Genomic DNA, 19,936 nt, shown 5'->3' on the forward strand with positions numbered 1-19,936 from the left:
TGTCACCTGTGTGTCTGAGGTTATTGATATTTCTCCTGGCAATCTTGATTCCAGCTTGTGCTTCCTCCAGCCCAGCGTTTCTCATGATGTACTCTGCATATAAGTTAAATAAGCAGGGTGACAGTATACAGCCTTGATGTACTCCTTTCCCAATTTGGAACCAGTCTCTTGTTCCATGCCTGGTCCTAACTGTTGCTTCTTGACCTGCATACAGATTTTTATTGAGGCAGGTCAGGTGGTCTGGTATTCCCATCTCTTTCAGAATTTTCCACAGTTTGTTGTGACCCACACAGTCAAAGGCTTTGGTGTAGTCAGTAAAGCAAAAGTAGGTTTTTTTCTGGAATTCTCTTGCTTTTTCTATGATCCAACAGATGTTGGCAATTTGATCTCTGGTTCCTCAGCCTTTTCTAAATCTAGCTTCTTAGCACCTAGTTTATTATTTCTTGGGTACAGAATAAATAATTGAATTACATTTAGTCATATTAGGAAAATATTAGGAAATCAGTTTCCTTCATGGGACTCTATGGATTAGACACAGAACTTATATTTGTTTTCTCAAAAGGAAATCACACCTCTGCTAAGTTATGTTGGAAAGAATATATAATAGAAACACACACTTAGCATAAGATTTGATTGGTACTGCCAGTACTATTTGGAGAAGGCGATGGCACCCCACTCCAGTACTCTTGCCTGGAAAATTCCATGGATGGAGGAGCCGGGTAGGCTGCAGTCCGTGGGGTCACTCAGAGTCGGACACGACTGAGCGACTTCACTTTCATTTTTCACCTTCATGCATTGGAGAACGAAATGGCAACCCACTCCAGTATTCTTGCCTGGAGAATCCCAGGGACGGGGGAGCCTGGTGGGCTGCTGTCTATGGGGTCGCACAGAGTCGGACACGACTGAAGCAACTTAGCAACAGTAGCAGCAGCCAGTACTATTGCCTGGAAAATCCCATGGACAGAGGAGCCTGGAAGGCTGCAGTCCATGGGATTTCGAAGAGTCCAACATGACTGAGCGACTTCACTTTCACTTTTTACTTTCATGCATTGGAGAAGGAAATGGCAACCCACTCCAGTGTTCTTGCCTGGAGAATCCCAGGGACAGCGGAGCCTGGTGGGCTGCAGTATATGGGGTCGCACAGAGTCAGACATGACTGAAGTGACTTAGTAGCAGCAGCAGCCAAATAAGTAGCTTGAGAAAGAAAAACTGAAGAGATCACTCTTTAGAGATATGAACAAAATAGGCTTTATTGGTATTTTCATTAACATGGAAATCCCAAACAGGAACTTTTACTTGAGAAGGCTAGTACTGAGGCCTCTCAGAAGATTTTAATTTTACCTCTTACGGTATTCATTTTTTAATAGCAGAGACCCACATTTGTAGCCTTTTTCTATAAGTTGTATTTTTTCTTTCTTTTTTAATATTTATTTTTATTTATTCATTTGACTGTACTGTTCTTAACTGCAGCACAGAGGATCCTCAATCTTCCTTGCAATATGCGGGATTTTTTTTTTTTTTTTAAGTTGCAGCATGTGAACTCTTAGTTGCATGCAGCGTGTGGGATCTAGTTCCCTGACCTAAGATCGAACCTGGGCCCCCTGCATTGGGAGCACAGAGTCTTAGCTGCTGGATCACTAGGGAAGTCCCAATAAGTTAAAAAAATCTTTCTGTGAACTCTTAAATATTGGTGTTATATATGAGAGTAGTGTTCAGAGCTTTGGAAATCCTACATGTGAATGTTTGCTATTTTTAGTTTATCAAAGCGAAGAAAGTTCATCATGTTCCCCATTGGAACATCATGCCATTGTGAGAAAATAATAACATTTTGGTTGGAAGAACAGGACAGAAAGACCACTCCAAAGAAAACTGGACTTGCCAATACTGTGTTCCCTCTGTACATTCTTGAAAAGAACTGGTTGTTGTCTTTTGTTTTTAATCAACACATTTTCTTCTTAGCTTTGATTATATTCTTGATCTTGTATTTCAGTTTGATCTTCTAAACTGTTGTGACGTATTTGGTGATGGTGAGCTGTCTGGGTTGGTGAAGTGGGGGGACGTGACCCTGGAGTGCCACTGCCAAGTCCAAGTTGTTGACTTGACACAATGATGGCCATATTGAGTTTTTTGGGATGCGGAAGTATTTATTGCAGTTGAGTCGTTACATACAGTGTGTGGTCATGAAAGTTTTGCATGGAAAGAAGAGAAATGTTATTGATAGAAGGGGAATTGTTGTTCAGTCACTAAGTCATGTCCGACTCTTTGCGACTTCATGGACTGCAGCGTGCCAGTCTTCCCTGTCTTTCACTATTTCCCGGAGTTGGCTCAAATTCATGTCCATTAAGTCAGTGATACCATCCAACCATCTCATCCTCTGTCGTCGCCTTCTCCTTCTGTCCTCAGTCTTTCCCAGCATCAGGGTCTTTTCCAGTGAGTTGGCTCTTTGCATCAGATGGCCAAAGTACTGGAGCATCAGCTTCAGCATCAGTCCTTCTAATGAATATTCAGGGTTGATTTCCTTTAGGATTGACTTACCACCTGGGGAGTCCCTACAGAAGGGGAATAGATTTTGTTAAATCTGTTTATTTCCAGTGGGCTCACTGGGGAATAATACTGATTGATTGGCAATATAGATTCTTTTTTCGTGTCATCTCTGTGTCACCCTCATGCTCCCCACATTGTCAGTGTTTTCTCCCAGTTCCTTTTTTTGTTTATTTTGACCTTTTCTTATGTGTTAGAGGTTTTCCTTAAATGATGATCTTTGGTTGGTTATCCATTCATATTTTCAGTACCATGTCTTACTTTTCTCAGCTATATCTAGTATTTGCAAGTAAAGAATGCCTCTGGTTCAGCTCCTCCAGAGAGTAAATCTCGTACTTTCTGCTGTGTTAGGGAGGGGCAGTGTGGATCTGACTGCACAAGGAGTGTGAGGGTCCTTATAAAGAGTGAATCCCTCTGTTCAGCAGCATCTGGCATCCCAGTCTTCTGAGGTATCTCTAATTTTCAGAGTTCTACCTGAGATTCTGTCAGGGGTTGAACAGAGATGTATAATCTGAGTGGGTAGTGAGGTGTGCAGTTGTCTCCTCCATTCTTAGCCGTGTACCACCTACCCACTCACTGAGAGTGTTCAAGACAATTATTAAAACCTGGTCTGAGCTTCCTAGCTCTCTTCTTGTCTTTCTGCATAAACCTTTTTTCATGGTTTTAGTTTAATGGCAGTCTTGAGAGAAATTGGAAATAAAACACTTATGTTCAAGCCATTGTTTTAACCTGAAGCCAAAGATTCTTTTTTATCTTATCTTTAAAATAGCAGAGTAAGATGAGACTTATTTGGTGAACAGCTTCTGTGAGTTTTAGTACATGTTGGAAGTAACCAAAAAACCCTTGTACAAGCCATTTATAGTCACTTTCCTCCCACACCTAATCTCTGAAAACCACTGATCTGTTTTGTATGACTATGGGTTTTTTTTTTTTTTTTTCTGTCCTTCTGAAAATATCTTGTAAGTGGAAAAATATAGTAAGTAACCTATGAAGACTGACTTTTTTTCAGCGTAATGCCTTTGAGATTCATATATATTGTGTGTATCAGTAATTCATTCCTTTTTATTTCCGAGCAGTAATCCATTATATGAATATACCACATTCATTCACCTGTTGAAGTATATTTGCATTGTTTTCAGTTTCTGGTGATCTTGAATAGAACAGCTGTAAACATTTGTGTACAGATTTTAATGTGAGTATAAGTTTTCATTTCTCTGGGATAAATACCTAGGAGTGGGATTGTTGTATCACATGGTAAGTGAATATTTAACTTAACAAGAAATTGCCAAACTTTTCCAGAGTGATTCTTATCATTTTGCATTCCCACCAGCAATGTCTGTGAATTCTGTTTTTCATCAACACTTGATATTGTTAGTATTTATTTATTATATTTGTTAGCAAGTAGTGTTATCTTGCTGTGGTTTTGATTGCATTTACCTAATGATGTTGAATATTTCCATGTGCATATTTTCTATCCATATGTACTCTTTGATAAAGTGCTAGTTCAAGTTTTTTGGCCATTTTTTAATTGAATTGTTTTCTAACTGTTGTTTTTTTTTTTTTAATATATTCTGGATATAAATCCTGTGTTGATTTTCAGATATTTTCAACTAGTCTGTACTTGGCTTTTTCATTTTCTTAACAATTTCTTTGGCAGAGCACACATTTTTAATTCTGATGAAGCTCACTTTATCAATTTTTCTTGTTTTATTAATCATACTTTTGGTGTCATGTCTAAGAACTCTTCACCTAATCCCAAGTCACAAAGATTTTTTGCTGTGATTTCCTATAAGCATTTTACAGTTTTACATTTACATCTGGGATCCATTTTGAGTTAGTTTTTTGTGTAAGAAGTGAGGTTTTTTAAGAATGAGGTTAATTTTTTTTTGCATATGGATGTCTATTCCAACTCTGTTGAAAAAGCTATTTTTCTCCATTGAATTGCCTTGTATATTTGTCAGAAATCAACTAGCCATATTCGTGTGGGTCTACTTCTGGATTCTCTTGTGCTCTGTGATTTATTTGTCTGTTTTTATAATTACACTATTTTGATTACTATGGCTTTAGAGTAAGTCTTCAAATTGTGTAGTGTGATTCCTCCAATTTTATTCTTTTTCAGTATTGTTTTGGCTTTTTTAGTCTTTTATCTTTCCATGTAAATTTTAGAATGATCATATCTATATCTATTAAAAATCCTAGGATTTTGATATGGAATTGTAGATGAAAGTTTTTTGCACTCTAAAAATGTCGAGCCACTTCTTCAGGCCTGGCCTTTGTTCTGATGAGAAGTCCACAGTCATTTGAATTATTATTCTGTGTATTTATTCTGGCTGGTTGCTTTCAGTTTTGTTTTGTTTTGCTTTCAGTTCTTAGCATTTGAATTATGTTGGACCTGGCTGTGAACTGCTTTGGACTTATCCTGGTAGGGATTTTCTGAGCTTCCTGAATATATAGATTTTAAATCTTTTACTGGGCTTGGGAATTCTTAGCACTGTTACTTCCCTTAAGTAATTTGTTTAGGCACTGAAGTCTTTAATTTCTTCTTTAGGGCCTCTGCTGACATCAATATTAGACCATTTTCTCTGTCCCACAGATCCCTGAGGTTTTCTTCTTCTTTTTTTTTTCTGTTGTTCAGATTAGAGAATTTCTATTGATCTGTCTTTAAGCTTATTGACTTTCTTCTGTTATCTCCATTCTACCATGGAGCTGATCCAGTATGTGTTTCAATCATTTTCTTTTTCTAATTAATTTTTTCCAATTTTATTAAGGTAAGTTGACAAAAGTTGTATGTATTTAAGGTGTGCAAATTGATCTTTTGGCATACATATATATTGTTAATGAAATAACATAATTAATGTTAATTAAACCACTCTTCATCTCACAAGGTTATCATTTGTATCTCTGTGTGTGTGTGTTGAGAACACTTAACTAATCTCTTAGCAAATTTTGAGTGTATAATACATTAACTCTAGTTACCATACTGCACATTAAGTCCCTAGACCTTATTCATCTTATAACTGAAAGTGTGTATCCTTTGACCAGCATCTCTCCATTTCCCCCACTTAATTATTGTATTTTAAATTTTGAAATGGTAAGATTTTTGTTTTTCCTTATGTTTTTTATTTCTTTGCTAAAACTTTCTACATTCCTATTTGTTTCAAAAGAATTCACCCTTACTTCTTGGAGCATTTTTATAATAGTTGCTTTAAAATCTTTGTCAAAATTATCTGTTATGTTGATACTGGTATCTATTATCTTTTGCTATATGAGCTGAAATTTTTCTGATTCTTAATGTACCTTGTAGTTTTGGATTGTATCCTGGACATTTCAAATATCATGTTATAAACCTCTGAAGTCTTGTATAAGGCCTATGACAAATGTTGATATTTTTCTTTAATAGGCAGTTAATGCAGCTGTGTTCAGGCTACACAGTCTGACCAGCCTTCCTTGGATTTTGATTTCAATGTTAATTCTGTTTTTAAGATCTTGGAAGTGCTATTTAGATCTGTCCTGTGTAGTATGTGCCACCTAGAGTTCAGTCTGGGACCTGGGAGTGCTCAGTTACATCTGAGTTTGCGACCCCATGGATTGTAGACCGCCAGGCTCGTCTGTCCATGGGATTCTCCAAGCAAGAATACTGGAGTGGGTTGTCATCTTCCCCACCCAGGGATTAAACCCATATCTCTTGTGTCTCCTGCATTGGCAGGCAAATTCTTTACCAGCTGCACCATCTAGGAAGCCTCAGGACCTGGGCAGTGATCTGTTTTTGTTTTTTTTTTTTTAAAGTTCTGCTTTTAGCATCTTTGCTATGCTGTCTAGGAGGGCTTCCTTGGTAGCTCAGTGGTAAAGAATCTGCCTTCCAATGCAGGAGACGCAGGTTTGAACACTGGGTTGGGAAGATCCTGGAGAAATAAATGACAACCCACTCCAGTGTTCCTGCCTGGGAAATCCCATGGACAGAGGAGCCTGGCCGGCTACAGTCCACATGTGCTAAGTTGCTTCAGTCCTCTCTGACTCTTGCAACCCTATGGACTGTAGCCGGCCAGGCTCCCCTTTCCATGGGATTTCCCAGGCAGGAACACTGGGGTGGGTTGCCATTTCCTCCTCTGGGGATCTTCCCGACGCAGGGATTGAACCTGCATCTCTTTTTTTTTTTTTCTTCTTCTTTTTTTTTTTTTTCTTATACCCACTCCAGTATTCTGGCCTGGATGAACCTGCATCTCTTAAGTCTCCTGCATTGACAGGCAGGTTCTTTACCCCTAGCGCCACTTGGGAAGCCCGGGACTTCAAGCCCATGGGGTTGCAAAAGAATTGGACACTTAGTGACTAAACAACAAAATGCTGTCTAGGAGTGTGTTCATACATGTGCAGCTTCCAGGAGAGCCTGGGAGTTCATCCACATCTTTCTGGAATAGCTTTCCCAAGCTCTTCCCTCTCTGAGATCTTCCTGGGACTTTCTGGTTCCCTGAGCCTCCTCATTTGGGTCCTCTTACCTGAAGCTGGACCTTTCACTATCCCATTCTGCAGGGCACTTCCTATGCCCACATCCAAGGCTAGGCATCAGAAGGACACAAAGAGGAAAAAGCCATAGGGGGATCACCTTACCCTGGTGGGTCTCCAGCACCTGTTCTGTGAGAGGAAGTTTTACCTCCCTCAGTATTTGGGGTGCTTGTGGATACTGCTGTAGCTGCCACTGTGAGATAGCCAGGATATAAAAGGATGGAGATGGTGGATAAAAAAGAAAAGTGAGAGATTTGTTCTGTTCCTCTCTGAGTGTTAACAAATGTTCTCCTGGCTTTTCCAGTACACCTTGGTACCTGCTTCTGGGTTTTCAGGCTGCCTTGAGTCTAGGCCAGGTGATACCAGAAGAAAAATGGGAAACTCACTACCACTTTGGTGGTATTCTAATTCTTATCTTCTTTCCCTGTCTCAGTTCAGTTCAGTTCAGTCGCTCAGTCGTGTCCGACTCTTTGTGACCCCATGAATTGCAGCACGCCAGGCCTCCCTGTCCATCACCAACTCCCGGAGTTCACTCAGACTCACGTCCATGGAGTCAGTGATGCCATCCAGCCATCTCATCCTCCGTCGTCCCCTTCTCCTCCTGCCCCCAATCCCTCCTAGCATCAGGGTCTTTTCCAATGAGTCAGCTCTTCGAATGAGGTGGCTAAAGTACTGGAGTTTCAGCTTTAGCATCATTCCTTCAAAGAAACCCCAGGACTGATCTCCTTCAGAATGGACTGGTTGGATCTCCTTGTAGTCCAAGGGACTCTCAAGAGGCTTCTCCAACACTACAGTTCAGAAGCATCAATTCTTTGGTGCTCAGCCTTCTTCACAGTCCAACTCTCACATCCATACATGACCACAGGAAAAACCATAGCCTTGACTAGACGGGCCTTTGTTGGCAAAGTAATGTCTCTGCTTTTGAATATGCTGTCTAGGTTGGTCATAACTTTCCTTCCAAGGAGTAAGTGTCTTTTAATTTCATGGCTGCAGTCACCATCTGCAGTGATTTTGGAGCCCAGAAAAATAAAGTCTGACACTGTTTCCACTGTTTCCGCATCTATTTCCCATGAAGTGATGGGACCAGATGCCATGATCTTCATTTTCTGAATGTTGAACTTTAAGCCAACTTTTTCACTCTCCACTTTCACTTTCATCAAGAGGCTTTTGAGTTCCTCTTCACTTTCTGCCATAAGGGTGGTGTCATCTGCATATCTGAGGTTATTGATATTTCTCCCGGCAATCTTGATTCCAGCTTGTGCTTCTTCCAGCCCACGATTCTCATGCATAGAAGTTAAATAAGCAGGGTGACAACATACAGCCTTGATGTACTCCTTTTCCTATTTGGAACCAGTCTGTTTTTCCATGTCCAGTTCTAACTGTTGCTTCCTGACCTGCATATAGGTTTCTCAAAAGGCATGTCAGCTGGTCTGGTATGCCACCATATACGTTTTGGAGGTTACAAATAGCTTCTCCATGCATCCTGTCCAGGTGTTTTTTTTTTCTTTTTAAAGTTTGACATTTTTTTAAATTACAGAAATAATGGATTTTCATTGTAGAAAGCCTGGGAAATAAAGATAAAATCTTCTGTAAATTTCATGAACTGAATAAAACTGCTATTTTGGTGTATCATCCTTTTTTATTTCATATTTTTTCCATCTTAACATTAGATAATAAATAAAATCTTGTTTTTAATTATTTTAACTGGTGCCCTTAAGGCCTATATGCTATTGACTTGTTCTGATTTGTTTTTACTGAATTTTCTCTTTTCCTTAATAGGTAGAAAGTCTTTATCCTCAGCCTGGCTGGGTTGAAATTGATCCTGATGTTCTCTGGCTTCAGTTTGTTGCTGTAATAAAGGAATCTGTCAAAGGTAATTGGATTTATGAAAGTAGAGATGGTAACATGTATTTTGTATATAATAAGAATTTTGTGGGTTTCCTGAATTATACATACAATATTTTATTGGAGTCACAGGTTCCCAGTAGTTTGGGGAGGAAGGACATTTGTGGTTTGTAGTGAACCCACTTTGTCAACGGAGGGTAGCAGCAACTCTCTCCTCTGCTTCAAGTCTTTTTGAGCTGCAGTATTAAAGGCTCACCTTACTATTTATTCCAGGTTGTAGCCAGTGCCCATTCCATTTCCTGTTTTGTACAAATACCAGAGGGTTGTAAACAAAGTTTCAAAGCTCAGTTCCTGCTCTCAGGAGTTTACAGCTGCCTTATCTTTATTGTAAAATAAGTTTTTTTTTTTTTTTTTTTTCTGTTCGACCTCTTAGGGCAAGTGTTCTCTTGGCTGCAGCCAGGGTCTGGAATCTTAGCTCTTTAAGAACAGTCTCAATACAGCCTTCTTTAAGAACATGACGAAAGAGGACTTGTAATTTCAAAAAGGTCTTTCACTTCATTTCTCTGACTGAATTGCTTCTCCTAACTTTTCTGGTTTGAAATATTTCAAAACCTATTTTTAAAAAGTTGGAAGAATACCTGTGTGCTTTCTCCTAGACTCAAATTAGCTGCCCGAGGGGAGAGTTGGTTATGATTTAATAACCTGTCATCTTTAAATACTTAAGCATTATCTCCAAAGATAAGGAGTATTCTCATACGTAAACATCACACAGAAAATTTAACATTAACCCAGTGATATTTTCTAATACTTGATCCTCATTATTCCTCTCTTATCTCAGTCTTGAATAATTTTTTTTTTTCCAATCCAGAATCCAACAAAGATGAGGCATTGCCTTTAGTAGTCAGTCTAGTCTCCTTTAATATAGACCACGTACCTCATGTCACTGACAATTTTCAAAAGTACAGATCTGTTTAATAGACTATCCTGTGTTTGGGGATTGTCTTGTTATTTCCTTATGATCAGACTAGAAAGGAGTACTGTACAGGAGGCGGTGTGTCATCCTTAAATTGAGCACAGCTCAAATTGAAGCTGTCCCTAATTTGTTCAGTGGGACAAATTGCTTTTTTAAAAGAATGTCACAGAAACATGTGAGCTGCTGTATTTCAAGAAATTTGGACTTTGCAAAATCCATGTTTCTATTTGCATCCTAGCATGAGTTTGTGTAGTAAATAAGATCTGTGCTTCAGTATTTATGCTACTTTCCATGAGGGTTTCTTTTGTTGCCATCAACCAGCTTCTGTTATAGCTGATCGTTGCTTAAATGAAGATTCTCATTTTTAGTGTTATCAAGAAGTAAATACCATCTAACTTACTTTAAGTGGTGTTTGTTTTCTTTCTAATTTTTAAAGCAAAAAGTACATTTTATTATTATTAGATTATAACTTCTTTTCTCTTTAAGTAAAAAAAAAAAAAACACTACAAAATCATCCTAGTAATGTTTTATTTATTAGCTCCAATTGTGTTATTAAAATGCTGAACCAAGTTGCTTTTCTTATAGATTATATTAAGTAATTTCTTTTCCATATGATAATATTATAAAGATAAACTTCCTAGGTTTTTAAATGTGTTTTATCTATCTTTATTTTTAGCTGCAGGAATAGAAACAAATCAAATTGTTGGTCTTGGCATTTCAACACAGAGAGCAACTTTTATCACATGGGACAAGTAAGTGCATTGTGTGATAAGAACTCTTATCACTGGGTTCATGCCACAGTGAACACATTGCTTTGAAACCTGTTTGGGGAGTTTTAAAGTTTGTGAAGAAAGAGGTGTTGCTTGATTAAGAGAAAAGAAATTGGGATTACTTTCTGGCTTATTACATAAGTTCCCTGCATGTCAATTAGGCTTAACTTATATAAAGTAATAGTAGTAAAAAGACTATTGCTTTCATTAAAATTCAGATTAAGTGAGGATTGAAGTTCTAAAAAATTAGCTTACACCTAAAAAGATTGAGGAGAACCTGACAAATTTTGGATACACAAGACTATGATATGATTTATATTTTAGTCTATTTCAAATTTAATTTTAAATACTTACAACATATGAGGTATGTATGAATTAAACACGATTATAATAGTATAATGGATACCATACAGTGAATACTTATGATATTTCTTCAGGTTTCAGTATCCTTACAAACAAACCTGTTAGTGGTTACATCTATTTTACAAAGAAATAAACTGAAGCTCAGAGAAATAACTGGAGAAGGCAATGGCACCCCACTCCAGTGTTCTTGCCTGGAGAATCCCAGGGATGGGGAGGCTGGTGGGCTGCTGTCTCTGGGGTCGCCCAGAGTCGGACACGACGGAAGCGACTTAGCAGCAGCAGCAGCAGAGAAATAACTACATTATTCATAGTCACTCGTTAATAAATCAAGCTAAAATTCCTAATTATCTTTTTGGTTCCAGAGAATATACTCTTTCCACCACTCCTATATTGCCTTCAACATGTATTTCTTTCTTTTTTTTTTAAGAAAAACAACAAAATCATTGTAAAATATTTCTTTGTTACAGAGCTCTAGACTCTAAAAGGCATCTTGAGCTTGGGGCAGTGGGGACGAAAAGTGGTGGATGTAAGGGGTAAGGGTAAGTCTAAGAAAGATAATCAAGCTGAATTCACAAGAACTTTACCTTTAATTCAGTGTTAGGAAAGAGAAAGAAGTGGAAATCTTTTAATATTTGATTGTATGGGATTAGGATGGTGAAGCAGGTAGACCTTGAGCCCACCTCCCTGAGTAAACATATCAAAACTATAACTACTTATTGAGTACTTTTTGAAAACACTCTGAAGACTATCAGAAAGGCTCTTCTATAACCAAGGTTATTAAAGGAGGGACCATTTGGAGTCTGGGAGGAAGGAAGGAGAAGCAATCTAATCAGGATCTACACTCCTAGTGGGTGACCCAGAAGAGGAGGGGGATACAGGCTTGTGCATCATCCCTAAGAAACAAGGGGTTTACCATATTGGGCACCCTAACCCTAAGGTCCAGAACCAAGAATACAAGCCTGCTTGGTTTGAAAACCAGTAGGGCTTGGAGAAGGCAATGGCACCCCACTCCAGGACTCTTGCCTGGAAAATCCCAAGGATGGAGGAGCCTGGTAGGCTGCAGTCCATGGGGTCGCTAAGAGTCGGACGTGACTGAGCGACTTCACTTTCACTTTTCACTTTAATGCATTGGAGGAGGAAATGGCAACCCACTCCAATATTCTTGCCTGGAGAATCCCAGGGCGGGGGAGCCTGGTGGGCTGCCGTCTATAGGGTCGCACAGAGTCGGACATGACTGAAGCGACTTAGCAGCAGCAGCAGCAGCAGGGCTTATCAGAGAGCTATAGAAACCGAGACTCCAGACTTGAAGAGCATGCCACAGACTCACCTGCTTCCAGTCCCAGTGCAGAAGCAGATTGAAAACACCTCATGGTCTGGGGTTACCCTGCCAGGACTGCTCCAGCACACATCCCAACCTGCACTGGGTTGCTGCTCCAGCCTTGCCTGTTCCAGCACTGCTCCCAACCAAGTACAAATAACCACTGTACCAGGGAGAAGTTGAGTTAGCTCAAATTTAAGATTCCAGCCCCATGGGCCTCAACCATGCCTCTGGCCAAAGGAGAAACCACCATCACACTGGAGAGAAGAGGCACTAGCTCAGATTTACAGCTCTAACCCATTTGCTTGTGGGCCTGCCCTAAGCTTGGGAGAGGCCCCAGCTCACATCTGGCTCCACTTCTAACCATTCCTATTCCAATTCTATGCCCTGCTAAGATGACAGCTTTCCATGCACCCCAAATGAAGACACAGTTACTGCTCACTTCAGGTCCAGGTCTCTCATCAAAAACTGGGTACATGCAGATTGCACAGGGATGCTCCCACACAAGGACATGTCTTTAAGCCTGGGATAGGTACTGCTAAGTCACTTCAGTCGTGTCTGACTCTGTGCGATCCCACAGACGGCAGCCCACCAGGCTCCCCCGTCCCTGGGATTCTCCAGGCAAGAACACTGGAGTGGGTTGCCATTTCCTTCTCCAATGCATGAAAGTGAAAAGTGAAAGTGAAGTCGCTCAGTTGTGTCCGACCCTCAGCGACCCCATGGACTGCAGCCTTCCAGGCTCCCCTGACCATGGGATTTTCCAGGCAAGAGTACTGGAGTGGGTTGCCATTGCCTTCTCCTGGGATAGGTAACTGTTTCACATAACTTTATAGAAACAAAAAGTGAGAAGACAAATGAATATATACCAAACGAAAGAATAACTTCCCCACACACAAAAATACCCCTAATGAAACAGAGATAGTAATTTACTTGATAAAGAGTTTAAAACAATAGTAATAAAAATGCTCACAAACTCAGAAAAAGAATACAGGAACCCAGTGAGAACTTCAGCAAAGAACTAGAAAATATAAAAACCAATCAGAGCTGAAGAATACAATAATTGAAATGAAAATTTCACTAGAAAGAATTGCCAGCAGATTAAGTAATACAGAAGATTGCATAAGCAACTTGGAAGACAAAATATTGGAAACCACCCAATCAGAACAACAAAAAGAAAAAACAATTTTTAAAGGAAACTTTAAGGGATCTGCTCAGATGGTAAAGCGTCTTGTCTGCAATGCAGGAGACCCAGGTTCGATCCCTGGGTTGGGAAGGTCCGCTGGAGAAGGAAATGGCAGCCCACTCCAGTATTCTTGCTTGGAAAATCCCATGGACGGCAGAGCCTGGTAGGCTACTGTCCGTGGGGTTACAAAGAGTCGGACATGACTGAGTGACTTCACTTTCAAGATAACATCAAGCATACTAACATTCAGGTTATAGGGCTCCTGGAAGGAGATAGAGATAAAAATATTTCATCACATATTTGATGAAATTATGGCTGAAAATTTCCCTAACTTGAAGGAAACAGATACCCAGATCTGGAAAGCACAGAGAGTCCCAAAACAGATGAACCCAAAGAGACCCACATGAAGACATATCATAATTGAAATGGCAAACATTAAGGAGAATTCTAAAGGCAGCAAAAGAAAGCAAAATCACATACAAAGGAACCCCCACAGGGCTACCTGCTGATTTTTCAGCAGAAACTTTGTAGGCCAAAATGAAGTGGCATGATATACTTAAAATGCTGAAAGGGAAAAACCTGCAACCTAAGATACTCCACCCAGCAATGTTATCATTCAGAATGGAAGGAAAGTCAGTTTCCCAGACAAGCAAAAACTTAAGTTAATCACCACTAAACTGGCCTTACAAGAAACATTAAAGGATCTTTAAGTGAAAAAGAAAAGCCTATAACAAAAATAAGAAAATATTTAAAAATCTCACTGACATATGTAAATATACTGTAAAGGCAGTTGATGAGCCACTTAAATAAGCAGCAATGAAGGTTAAAAAACAAAATTGCAAAGTTAACTATTAATCAACTATAACTGCAATAAACAGTTAACGTGAAAATGTTAGTCACTCAGTAGTGTCCAGCTCTTTGTGACCCCATGGACTGTACCCCGTCAGGCTCCTCTGTCCATGGAATTCTCCAGGTAAGAATACTGGAGTGAGTAGCCATTCTCTTCTCCAGGGGATCTTCCTGACCCAGGGATCAAACCCAGTTCTTCTGCATTGCAGGCAGATTCTTTACCATCTGAGCCACGAGGGAACACTTAGTGGATACTCATGAAAATATAAAATATAACACCAAAACATAAAATGTTGTGGGGTGGTTAGTTAAAAAAAAAAAGTAGAGCTTTTAGAATGTGTTTGAACTTAAATGACTATCATTCTAAAGAAAGTGAAAAGTGAAGTCACTCAGTCCTGTCCGACTCTTTGCGACCCCATGGACTCTAGCCTACCAGGTTCCTCCATCCATGGGATTTTCCAGGCAAGAGTACTGGAGTGGGTTGCCATTTCCTTCTCCAGGGGATCTTCCCAACCCAGGGATTGAACCCGGGTCTCCCACATTGTAAGCAGATGCTTTACCATCTGAGTCACCAGGGAAGTCATTCTAAAACAAGTAGATATATTTACAGATTGATATATATATATATAAACCTTGTGGTAATTGCAGATCAAAGTTCTCCAATAGATACACAAAAGCAAAGGAACCCAAACATAATTTTTAAAAAGTATCAAACCAAAAGAGAAGAGATTAGAAAAAGAAGACAAGAGCAAAGAACTACAAAACAACCAGAAGACATGTAACGAAATGGCAAAAGGTATGTGCCTATTAATTATCCCTTCTAATTTAAATAGACTAAATACTCCAATCAAAAGACATAGGGTACCTGACTGGATGAAAAAACAAGATCCATGTATATGCAACCTAAACAAGATTTAATTCAGTTCAGTTCAGTTCAGTCGCTCAGTCGTGTCCGACTCTTTGCGACCCCATGAATCGCAGCATGCCAGGCCTCCCTGTCCATCACCAACTCCCGGAGTTCACTCAGACTCACGTCCATCGAGTCAGTGATGCCATCCAGCCATCTCATTCTCTGTCGTCCCCTTCTCCTCCTGCCCCCAATCCCTCCTAGCATCAGAATCTTTTCCAATGAGTCAACTCTTCACATGAGGTGGCCAAAGTACTGGAGTTTGAGCTTTAGCATCATTCCTTCCAAGGAAATCCCAGAGCTGATCTCCTTCAGAATGGACTGGTTGGATCTCCTTGCAGTCCAAGATTTACTTCAGAGCTTAAGACACACTGTGAGTGAAGAGCTTAGAAAAAGATGTTTCATGCAAGTGGAAATGGAAAGCTGGGATAACAGTATTCATTTCAGACAGAATAGACTTTAAAACAAAATATATACCAAGACATTATTTAGGGCATTAAATAATGATAAAGGGAGGATTCTCAATCTAAGAGGAGGATATTAGACTTGTTAATATATATACACCCAACACAGGAGCACCTAAATATATAAAGTAAATATTAATAGACATAAAGGGAGAAATTGACAGTAATAAAATAATAATAGAGACTTGAATACTCCAGTCACATTAATGAATAGATCAGACAAAAACCAATAAGGAAACAATGGGCTTAAATGACATATTAGGCCAGATGGACTTAATAAATATCTATAGAACATTCCATTCAAAAATAGCACAGTACCCATTCTCAAGGGCATATGGAACATTCTCCAGGATAGATCACATGCTAGGCCACAAGAAAAATCTCAGTAAATTTAAGAAGATTGAAATTAAGTCCAGCCTCTTTTCTGACCACAACAATAAGAAACTAGAAATCAATTGCATGAATAAAACTGGTAAAAATACAAACAAGTGGAGACTGAAAACACACTACTCAAAAGCCATTGGGTCAATAAAGAAAGAAGAAATTTAAAAAATAGCTTGGGATGAATGAAAAATGTAGAAATACAACCTTCTAAAATCTATAGGACACAGCAAAAATGATTCTAACAGGGAAATTTATAGTGATAGAAGCCTCCTTCAAGAAACAAGAAAAATCAAACAAATAACCTAACTTTCCATCTAAAGCAACAAAAAAGAACAGAGCACAAAGTCAGTAGAAAGAAGAAAATAATAAAGATCAGAGTGGAAATAGAATAGAGACCAAAAAAAAAAAAAAATAGAAAAGATAAACCAAGAGCTGTAGTTTTTGAAAAGATAAACAAAATTGATGAACTTTAGCCAGACTTATAAATCAAAAGAGTGCTCAAATGTAAAGAAAATAAGAAATGAGAAAGAAATTACACCTAATATAACAGAAATACAATCATAAGAGAATACAGCAAACAGTAATATGCCAACAAACTGGATAACCTAGAGTAAGTGAATAAATTCCTAGAAACACAGTTTTCCAAGACTACGTCAGGAGTAAATAGAAAATCTGAATAGATTGTTTATTAGTATTGAATCAGCAAAGGACTCCTAACTAACAAAAGTCTGGGACTAGATGACTTCACAGGGCAATTCTACCAAAATTTTTAGAAGAGTTAATATCTGTAGCCTTCTCAAACAAACAGTTTTAAAAAATTAAAGAGGAGAGAACACTTCTCACCTCATCCTGTGAGGCCAGCAGTACTCTGATACCAAAATCAGATAAAGATACTATAAAAAAAATTACAGGCCAATATCTCTGATACAATAGATGCAAGAACCTACAACAAAATATGAGCAAACCAAATCAGCAATATATATATAAAAAAATCATACATCATGATCGAGTAGTATTTATTCTAGGAATGCAAAGGTGGTTTAATATCTGCAAATCAATTAACACGATTAACAAAATCAAGGATAAAAATCACATGATCGTCTCAATAGATTCAGAATAAGCATTTGGCAGAACTCAATATGCATTCATGATAAAAGCTCTAAACAAAGTTGGTATAGAAGGAAGGAACATCACCATAATAAAGGCCGTGGGACAAATCAACACCTGGCATCATACTCAGTGGTGAAAAGCTGAAAGCATTTCCTCTAAGATCAGGAACAGATGAGGATGCCCACTCTTGCCATTTCTATTTAATATAGTATTGGAAGTCCTAGCCACAGCAATCAGACAAGAAAAAGAAATAAAAGGCATATAAATTGGAAGGAAAGAAGTTAAACTACCACTGTTTGCAGATGATATAATACTATATAAAGGAAAATCTTGGACTCCACCAAAAAAAAGAAAAAACCTGTTTGAACTAATAAATGAATTCAGTGAAGTTTCAGAATACCACATTAATGTACAGAAATTTGTTGCATTTCTATACACTAATAAAAAAAAATTCAATTTATAATCAAGTCAAAAAGAATAAAATATCTAGGAATAAATTTAATGAAGAAAGTGAAAGATCTGTACTCTGAAACCTATAAGACATTGATGAAGGAAATTGAAGACAATAGAAATAAATGGAAAAATATCTCATGTTTGTGAGTTAGAAGAATTAATACTATTAAAATACCCATACCACCCAAAACAGTCTACAGATCTAATGCAGTCCCTGTCAAAATACCTATGACATTTTTCACAGAACTAAAACAAATAATCCTAAAATTTGTATGAAACCAAAAAAGACCCTGAATAGTAAAGTAGTCGTGAGCATAAAGAACAAAGTTGCAGGTCATGGTCTCTGACCTCAGACTATACTACAAGGCTAAAGTAATCAAAGCAATGTGGTACCAGCACAAAAACAGACATGTAGAATAAAGAGCCCAGAAATAAACCCATGCACACGTGGTCAGTTAATCTATAGTAAAGGAGGCAAAAATATATAATTTTTTTAAAAGAGACTTCAATAAGTGCTGTTGGGAAAGCTAGACAGATACACATAAAAGAATGAAGTTAGAACATTTTCTCACCCCATTTACAAAAATTAACTCAAAATGAATTAAAGACGTAAATGAAAGGCCTAAAATCATAAAACTGGAAGAAAACATAGGCAGTTCACTCTTTGACACTGGTTAAGGCTTTGTTTCTTTGGTTCTGTTTCTTCAGGCGAGGGGCAAAAAAGGAAAAATAAACAAATGGGAGCTAATCAAACTCAAAAGCTTTTGCACAGTGAAGGAAACCATCATGAAACAAGGAACCCACCAAATGGGAGAAGATAGTGGCAAATGATAGTCTGGTAAGGGTTTAATATCCAAAATGTAAAAAGAACTCATACAACACAATATATTTGCTGGTGGTTCAGACGGTAAAGAATCTGCCTGCAATGTGGGAGACCTGGGTTTGATCCCTGGCTTGGGAAGATCCCCTGGAGAAGGTAATGGCTACCCACTCCAGTATATTCTTGCCTGGGAAATTCCATGGACTGTATAGTCCATGGGGTCGTAAAGAGTCTGACACGACTGAGTAATTTTCATTTCACTTCATACACCACAATATGAAAAAAATAGCCAATCCAATTTAAAAATGGGCAGAAAATCTTAACAGACATTTTTCTAAAGAAGACATACAGATGGCAAACATACATGAAACATACATGAAACTCAACATCACTTATCAGGGAAATGCAATTCCGAATCACAAGATGTCACTTCACATGTATTAGAATGACTGTTATCAAAAAGATAAAAAGTAACAAATGTTGGGAACCCTTGTGTACTGTTGGTGAGAATGTAAATTGGTGCAGCCACTATGGAAATCAGTATGGAAGTTCTTTAAAAATTAAGAACTAAAAAAAAATTAAGAACTACCATATGATTCAGCAGACTTCCCAGATAGTACAGTGGTAAATAATCCGCGTGCCAAGCAGGAGATGTGGGTTCAATCCCTGGGCTGGGAATATCCCCTGGAGAAAGAAGTGGCAACCACTTCCAATATATTCTTGCTTAGGATTTCCCATGGATGGAGAAGCCTGGTGGGCTACAGTCCATGGGGTCACAAAGAGTGGGACACAACTTAGCGATGGAACAACGACGACAAGCAGTCCCACTCCTGGGTATTTATCTAATGAAAACATTGATTTGAAAAGATAGTCACCTCAGTGCTTAGGGCAGCATTATTTACAGTGGCCAAGACATGGAAGCACCCTACATGTCCGTTAACAGATGTAAGGATAAATAAGTTATAATATATCAATCAACTTTGAATATTTATTGGAAGGACTAATTCCAAAGCTGAAGCGCCAGTCCTTTGGCCACCTGATGTGAAATGCTGACTCATTGGAAAAGACTCTGATGCTGAGAAAGATTGAAGGCAAAAGGAGAAGGGGGCGGCAGAGGGTGAGATGGCTAGATAATACTGACTCAATAAACATGAATTTGAGCAAACTCCAGGAGAGTGGAGGACAGAGGAACCTGGCATGCTGTACTCCATGGGGTCGCAAAGAGGTGGACACAGCTTAGTGACTGAAAAACAGCAAATATATATAGAGAACTGTTTACGTAAAATTATACAATATTATCTATTCTGCTTGGTGAAATAAGTTAGAGAAAGACAAGTCCTGCGTTTTCACTTACTATGCAGAACAAATGAATCAAATATGCAAACAAATGAACCAGTGTAACTAGATAGAAACTGGCTCACCAATACAGAGAAGAAATTTGTGGTTACCAGAGACA

At 38.6% G+C, this 19,936-nt stretch overlaps 1 protein-coding gene across 1 annotated transcript in view; it reads left to right on the forward strand.

Annotated features, from left to right (window-relative positions):
* GK5 (glycerol kinase 5 (putative)) overlaps positions 1-19,936 on the forward strand; it is an 85,559-nt gene that overhangs the window by 10,202 nt on the left and 55,421 nt on the right. The window contains exons 4-5 of the mRNA XM_010858296.1: positions 8,821-8,914; positions 10,536-10,611. Of these exons, the coding sequence (XP_010856598.1) occupies positions 8,821-8,914; positions 10,536-10,611 (170 nt within the window). The remainder of the gene's footprint in view (positions 1-8,820; positions 8,915-10,535; positions 10,612-19,936) is intronic.

This window comes from Bison bison, unplaced genomic scaffold (genome assembly GCF_000754665.1).
Source record: "Bison bison bison isolate TAMUID 2011002044 unplaced genomic scaffold, Bison_UMD1.0 scf7180017864384, whole genome shotgun sequence".
In the NCBI taxonomy this organism is placed as follows: domain Eukaryota; kingdom Metazoa; phylum Chordata; class Mammalia; order Artiodactyla; family Bovidae; genus Bison; species Bison bison.